Source organism: Helianthus annuus, unplaced genomic scaffold (assembly GCF_002127325.2).
Source record: "Helianthus annuus cultivar XRQ/B unplaced genomic scaffold, HanXRQr2.0-SUNRISE HanXRQChr00c001, whole genome shotgun sequence".
Taxonomy (NCBI): domain Eukaryota; kingdom Viridiplantae; phylum Streptophyta; class Magnoliopsida; order Asterales; family Asteraceae; genus Helianthus; species Helianthus annuus.
This window is the reverse complement of record NW_023395517.1, coordinates 911,629-919,721: the sequence shown is the minus strand read 5'-3', so window position 1 is coordinate 919,721 and position 8,093 is coordinate 911,629. Positions and strand designations below refer to the sequence as shown.

General features: G+C 42.4%; 1 protein-coding gene across 1 annotated transcript; it reads left to right on the top strand.

The window, feature by feature from the left end:
- Positions 1–798: 798 nt before the first annotated feature.
- On the top strand, positions 799–1,800 carry LOC110900661. Its single transcript, XM_022147540.1, has one exon. The coding sequence runs from the start codon at positions 799–801 to the stop codon at positions 1,798–1,800; it is 1,002 nt and encodes a 333-aa protein (XP_022003232.1).
- The last annotated feature ends 6,293 nt before the right edge of the window (positions 1,801–8,093 follow it).

Here is an 8,093-nt window from a genome sequence, read left to right as displayed (position 1 = left end):
GCTGAGGTGGCAGGACAAGAGTTACCGGGTTTGGGTTAAAGAGGAACCTAGTGCGTGGGTGCCGGATTGCCTGGGGGATATTAATGGGGTGGAAATTCTGTCTCCGGGCTCCGGGGATGGTGATCGGAACGGCATATCGTCGGAGGAGGTTGGTCCAACGGGCATGGTAGACGGAAAGGCAGGAAATGAAAAGGTTCAGTCAGTAAATCCCCTTGGGAATCTGGGGGTGGCGGTGCAAGTTCCAAAGGGTGATGTTCCCATGCATATGGAGTCGTGCATTAATTGTGCCCCTCCTAGCGGTGGGAGGTTCGTTGCCCAAGATAAGTCCCCTTCTCCTATTTCCCAGACCAGGCCTTCTTTTAATGATCATTGGGCTAATTTAGTGGGCCTAAACCCTCCAAGGCCCAGGAAGAGACATAGAAGTGGTGATTTTACTTTTTCTGAAGAGTTTGTGCGTCAAGTGGGTGGGCCTGATGGTTTAGATCCGCCGTCTGGTGGGTCTCCGTTTTTGTCTGTGGACGCAGTTAGGGGTTTTCACAAAGAAAAAGGGGCAATTAACCTAAATGAGGTGCCTTTGCAATCCAACGTGCCTTCGGGAGTGATTGCAGATGAGGTCGCTGGTTCTGATTCCTCGGTTGGAACATCTCAGTATGTAGATGATACTCAAGATAGGATTTTCGTGAAGGAGGTCGAAGACACTTTGGATTTTGGGAATTTGGTGGGGGTTAACTTGGAAGGTTTTGAGGATAAGGTGGAGAAGGTGATCAGGGAAGAAGAAGGAATTAATGGGGGTCTTCGATGAATTTCATATCGGTTAACATTAGGGGTTTCAGAGCGGATTTCAAGGCCGGTTGGATCCAGGAGTTAAAAATTAGAGAGAAGGTGTCGTTTCTAGCTTTTCAAGAGACGAATAGGTCGGATATCTCTGACGCTGATATTGAGCGTTTTTTGGGTCGGTCGGTGTGGGCTAAGGAAGCTGTGAATCCGGTGGGTAGATCTGGGGGGCTTCTTTGCGTGTGGGATCCAGGTATGTTTAACCTCAGTTCGGTGTCCAAAGACTCGAACTTTCTTCTTCTTTTCGGTGTTATAAAAGGGTGTATGGAGGAGGTTCATATTATAAACGTTTATGCCCCTCAAAAGTATGTGGATAAACGGGCTTTGTGGAATCGTATCCTTGCTGCTAAATCAGGGAGGCATGGGCTTTGGGTTGTGGTAGGGGATGTTAATGCAGTGCGCTGTCCTGAGGAGCGAAAAAATTCTAGGTTTAAATCCCGTTGTGCTAGAGATTTCAATCAATTCATTCATGAGGCCGAGTTGTGCGATTTTGATATAAAAGGTAGTAAATTCACCTTTATGGTGGAGGGAGTTAACGGAAAGAAGTTTAGTAAGATTGACAGGGTATTGGCGTGTAAAAATTTCCAGAATTTGTGGCCGGAGGCTTACGTTAGAGCCTTGCCGAGGGTGCATTCCGATCACAGTCCTCTTCTATTGGTGATCAAAGACCTTAATTATGGAGCGAAACCTTTTCGTCTTTTCAGTTCCCGGCTCGATAGACCGGACTTTGCCTCCGTGGTGGTATCAGCTTTATCTGACTTTCGTGCCGAGGGAACTCCGGATTTGATTTTGATTCTAAAGTTAAGACATCTTCGCTCAAAAATTAAGGAATGGAGATACAGTATTCGTCTCAAGGAGAGTGAGGAGGAGGTAAACGTTAAATCAGAGTTAGAAATGTTAGATGAGGAAATGGAAGTCAGAGAGAGAGCTTTCCGAGGAGGAAGAATGGGTTCGTTTGGAATGTAAGAAAAAGTTATTAGAGGCGGAGTATTTCAAGGCTAAGGATTTGAAGCAAAGGTCTAGGGTCAGATGGGCTATGGATGGCGACGACAATACAAAATTTTTTCACGGCTTAATTAACAAGCGGAAGGCCTCTAATGCTATTCCGGGTTTGTTTGAGAACGACTTATGGGTCTCTAAGCCAAAGATGGTCAAAAGGCTGGTGTTTAATTTTTTTAGCCAAATTTTCAAGGAAGAGTTTCCGGATAGGCCCGTCCTCGAGTGCTCTTTTGATAAAGTGCTGTCTGAGAATGATGCCATCTTCCTGTCCAAAGAGTTCTCAAAAGAGGAGATCAAACAGGCCTGTTTTGACTGTGGGAGTGAACGGGCACCTGGCCCGGATGGTTTTAATATGAAGTTTTTTAAAAAGTTCTGGAGCTTGTTTAAAGAGGACTTTATCAACATTTTTAAGCGATTTTTTGATACGGGTTCTTTTGCGAGGGGTTGTACATCATCTTTCATTACTCTCATCCCTAAAGTCAAGGACCCGGGGGGCGTAGGTGATTATCGCCCTATAAACTTGGTGGGAATTATTAGTAAAATGGTTTCTAAAGTTTTAGCGAATAGGCTGAAAGTGGTTATTGGTTCTGTCATATCCGAGAACCATTCGGCTTTCCTCTCTGACAGGCTCATCCTGGATGGTCCTCTCATTTTAAACGAAGTTTTGGCGTGGGCCAGGAAGAATAGTAGAGAGTTATTTCTTTTTAAAATAGATTTCGCAAAAGCATACGACAATGTCAATTGGAGTTTTCTTGTGTCGATCATGCAGCAGTTGGGTTTTCCTCCGAAATGGTGTGTTTGGATACACGGCATTTTATCTTCGGCCCGCTCATCGGTGCTTGTTAATGGCTCGCCTACCTTCGAGTTTCAGTGCCATAAAGGTATACGCCAGGGGGATCCGCTCTCGCCTTTTCTTTTCTTGTTAGTTATGGAAGCATTCTCTAGCATGATAAGGAAAGCTTGTGGGGTTGGGGCTTTTAGGGATGTTCCGCTCACGAATGAGGGTCCTATGTTGTCTCACCTCCTGTATGCTGACGACTGTGTTCTGATTGGTGAATGGGCTAGGAATAATATTAAAAAGGTGGTGTTGTTGCTTAGATGTTTTTACATATGTTCGGGTTTAAAAATTAATATGAATAAGTCTAATCTTTTTGGAGTGGGTGTGGAAAATGATGATATTGAAGACATGGCAGCGGTCTTGAAGTGTTCTGTTGGTAATTTTCCATTTATTCATCTTGGTATTTTAGTGGGTGCAAAAATGAGTCGTATCGCCAATTGGAATTTCATGTTTGATATTTTCGAGTCTCGTCTCGCGTTATGGAAGGCTTCTTCGCTATCTATTGGCGGCCGCGCTACTCTTATTAAATCAGTCCTCGAGAGCTTGCCTAATTACTAATTCTCTTTGTTCAAAGTGTCGGCTTCGGTCGTCAATAAATTGCAGGCTATCATTATGTTGATGCACGTTTTGTGGACGCGACTCGCCGAGACAAAACCCGTTCAAGATTACGACATTCCTCCGTCGTGTACGAGAACAAGACATGGGCCAAGACTTGCTTAACAGACTTAACAGTGAAGCAACTCAACTTTGGGCCCAAGCCTTTGGCGAAACAAATGTGGGCCGAAGCCCAAATGCTTGACGAATCATGATGGTTGTCGACGAAACACATATGTTTCGTCGACCAACTTCTGTTTCGTCGAATATTGTTGTTGATTCGTCAAATACTTGGTCTGTTTCGTCAACAAAGGTCCAGATTCGTCAATGTGTTTCTGATTCGTGGTGTGTCTGCTATATATAGTCTGTTTGTTTCATTTGAGAATTGTGGAGAACACAGAGAGGAGCACACAGAGAACACTTTGAGAGCAGAAACACACACACACTGAGAGAGTTTATAGAACAAATCTGTAAACATTGAGCTTGTAACCGAACCCTTCATTGCATTAATACAAGTGGTGTTAATCGGTGAAACCCGTGTGTATTGTTTGTGCTTGTTTTATCTCGGTTTGCCCTTTCGGTTGGATTCCGCACAACCGGTTGGGTTAGTATACAAGGATTGGACGACTAGATCCTCCTAGCCGGACCTACAAGTGGTATCAGAGCCTTGGCTCTTCTCCTTGTTAAAACCGAGTGTGTTCTTGGTTGTTTTTCGGGTTTTAAAAGTTATATATTTTCTGGAAATTTCTGTAAATCCGGTTGAGTCTTGTGTTTGTGCTTGTTGTTTTGTCAAAAACCTTGTTATTTTGCATGACTACATGTTAGTTATAGGTTTTTGTTAAACAATTTAGCAAAATCTTGTGTTCGGAAGATTAAAGTTCACCGGAAATTCATTGTGTTCTTGTCCAACTTCAAAGTGTTCTTCAAAATCTTCACTTTTAGATCTTTGAAAATATTTGGTGAAACTTGTTTGTGTGTTGGAAATTGATAACTGATTATAATATTTGGACCATACCTGTTTTGGTGAAAAGAAAGTGGGTAAGCCGAAAGTAGGTTCTGTGTGTGTCAGTAAAGAAAAAGTCTTCACCAACCCGCCTTTTTGACGTAACAGATTGTTCAACGAATCAAAGACTTTAACGAATCAGATTGTTAACGAAACAGGAAATCTCAACGAAACAGAATATCCTGTTTCGCCAAAGGATTTTGACGAAACAAGACTTCTGTTTCGCCAAAAGAACCTGTTTCGCCAAAGCTCTTTGATTCGTCAAAGCCTTCTATTTTGCCAATATTTGTTGTTGTTTCGTCAAAATTGGGCCTTGATCACCTCTGGGCCTATACTGTATGCGAATCCAAGAGCCCATTATTTTCTATTTCGCCAAATTTGAAAGCCCAAGAGTGCATTTCTATTTCGTCAAAATATTTTGATTCGTCAAACAATTTTTGAGGAAACAAAATATTGTGATTCGCCAAGACTTGTTTCGTCAAAACCTTTGTGAATTTTCACAGAAGGTTTGTAATTGTTATCTAACTGTTTGTTTGAGATATAATTTTCAGGTAATCAGTTTCTTAACCAAACATGAATCCAAGTTGGTGGGGAAATCCGGCTCCAGACAGTGGGAAATATATGAACACCAGTCAGTCTCCATCATGGGCCGAGTCTCCGGTATCTACGTCCTCTCAAACAAATGCCACTCCAGCTGGTCAATGGGCGTTTGTTTCAAATCAAACTCCGAGTATTCAAAGTCTTCTTCTAAGTGAAAGCGAAACCGGAAGTTTGAACAGGCCTCCAAAGTTGATGCATCTTAACGAATATCCGGGATGGGTTGATCGATTCCGCACATATATTCTTGGTCAAAATACGGAGTTGTGGATGCGGTTCACTACGGAATTTGATCAAGCTATCGAGGTTGCTGCTTCTTCGACCGCTACATTTGCCGATCTTCCTGATGATCAAAAGAAGACGTATGACTTAGAAAAGAAAGCATACGCTATTCTCACTCAAGCTTTGAGCAAGGATATTTATCATCAGTTCGTCAGTTTCAAGACTACGAAGAAGTTATGGGATGCATTGAAGACAAGAGGAGTAGGTAATGAAGCCACACGTCAACTTCGACGCGATCTACTAAAGAAAGAATTCGATGGCTTCACATGTATGGATAAGGAGTCCTTGGGAGACATGACAAGCCGTTTCTATCACCTGCTTACTGAGCTAAACAACTTTGAAGTCACGACGACTACAACAGAAGTGGTGAAGAAGTTTGCTGATGCATTGCCTCCTCAATGGAATAACTTCTTGGAAATCTTGAAGTACAACGGAACGTTGAAAACTACGAATATCAACGATTTCGTGCAGCTTCTGGAGAACAAGGATCAGGAAGAAACGTTGAAAGCAAAGAGAGTTGCAGTGCCACAGAATCCAGAGATGTATTATGGCACCTCCACTTCCTCATCAGCAAAAGCCGGTTCACATGCCCCACTTCAAACGGCGTTTGTCACAAGCACGGATTTGTATGGCAATCCGGTGCAAGTTCCTGTGAAGCCGCCTCCAACCACAGATCTTTATGGAAATCCAATACAACCACCTCCTCCTCCTCCTGCTCAACAACAACATGCGTGTTATGGAGGAACATCATCTGCTGGTCAACAGTCAAAGCCAAGTACAGTACAGCTCAACACCTCAAGCTTTTCTAAAGTCAGTGTTGAAGTAGCTAAGGAACACATGGAGATACTTAACACTGTAGTGAGCGCATACTGTGGATTGATAGAAGGTCAGATTGGCAATGTTAATCTGACACAAGAAGACTATCGGCAGATTGATAAAGATGAGATGGACTTGATGGACATCAAGTGGGCTTTTGCTAGTGCAGTAAGAAGAGCAAAAGATTGGATGGAAAGGACTGGAAGAACCAGCTTGGAGAGTAAGAGAGACACCAAGTATGGGTTCGATAAACAGGCAGTAAAATGTTTCAACTGTGGTGAACGGGGCCACTTTAAAAGGGAATGTACAAAGCCAGCACAGCACGGGAACCAAAATCCCTTCAGAAACCAAGGCAACCAGCAGAATCAGAACAGAAATAATGAGCGTTCATTGGTGCCTGCCAACAACCAAACCAACCGAGCACTTGCAGTTCAGGTGGATGAAGGTTGTGACTGGTCAATCCAGCTGAGTGGTGATGCTCCAGATAGAACAGCTTGTTTTGCTCAAGTTGTAGAGGTTGCGGCTCACACCAGTAGTGGAGAATCTTCCACTAGTGGTAGTGAATCTTCTGAGGATGAAGACACTTCTGGGAACAACAGAAGTTCTGATGAAGAATCATCCAGTTCTGGTGATGATCATTTGGGTGAGACAGCTGATGTTGCAATGGAAGCTGATATTGATGAGCTTTTGGGAGAAGTTGCAGCTCAAAGTGATAGAAGATCTATTCTGGTGGATCAAGCTGCTTATTCTTCGTCTTCTCTCCATTCAGCCTTTATGGCTAATGTCGACAGTTCTTCAAGTCAGGTATATGTCGATGAACCCTCTACCATTAACTGTGATGAGTGTGATAGGTTGCATGCTAGATGTGCTGATATGGAGAAAAGTATGTCTGAGTTGCAAGGCAAACATGATGCTTTACAAGCTAGTTTGTTTGACTTGCAAGACAAACATACTACTGTGAATGAGAATTTGAGTGACTTGCAAAGTAAGCATGACGCTTTGCAAGAAAAGTATGATGTGACCTTTATCCATAATCAAAAACTGACTGTGGATCTTTCCAAATGTACTGAAGCCAACATGTTTTACGAAAGCCATGAAAAGGAGTTTAAGTCAGTAATTGAAACTTTAAAGAAAGATAAAACTGAACTGACAAAAATGGTTTCAAGAAAACAAACGGACATCAATTTGTATATATCTCGACTTGAGATAATGCAAAAGGAAATGGCTTTAGTGAAGACGGAAAGCGAGGCAATCCGACTCAAGCTAGACAGCTATTTGAGTTCTAGCTATGTGTTGGATCACATCATAGATGTCCAGAAAGAGAAAAGGGACATGACATGTTTGGGTTATAAGAAATGTCCACCTCCCGTGAGACATAATTATGACGCCATGCCAGATGAGGAGGACAGAGTGTTCTTTGAACCCTCTGTGCCTCTAGATGTAAAGGAGTTTGCTGCAGGGCTAGGGTATACAAAAGAAGTATCCTCAGATTCAGACACTTCAGCAGATGCATGTGTGTCCTCTGCTGAGATGAATCAGGATTCTCCAATCATTGAGGATGCTGATTCTTCAGATGATGAATCTGATGATACTATTCCAGCAAAGTCTGATGCAGTGGCTAAGGATGAGGACATACCTCTTGAGAATTACATTTTATGTGATCCTCCTGCTAAGACTGCTAAGACTATTGCAATAGAGCCCCTACCCAAGAAAGAGTCGGAAAGTGTGAATTTGTTGTACACACTTGTTGGTGATGATAAGATCTATTCAGACAAAGATTTTCCCATTAAGAATGTTAATCAATCCTTAATCTGTAAAGTCTTTGAAAATTCAACAAGTAAGTTTTTGGAAAAGACAGGACCACGAGTTACAGTTACACAGTGTCCTCCTATTCCAAAAGCCGAAGTTAGAAAACAATTTGGAAAGAAGAAATCACCTACTGTGAAGAAACAACAAATTCACACCAAATCAAATGCCAAACCATCGGCTCAAACTCCTAAGAAGCCGAATCAGAAGAAAAATAAGAAAGTTAACTTTGTGAAATCGACGGGAACGGACAAAATCGAGACGTTTGAAGGTAAATCTAACTTAGATTTTGTCAAAAAGGCTTTTATTGAGAAAAGAAACGAA

Coding starts and splice junctions, on each gene's coding strand:
- LOC110900661 (XM_022147540.1), top strand. CDS start 799: ATGAATTTCATATCGGTTAACATTAGGGGTTTCAGAGCGGATTTCAAG.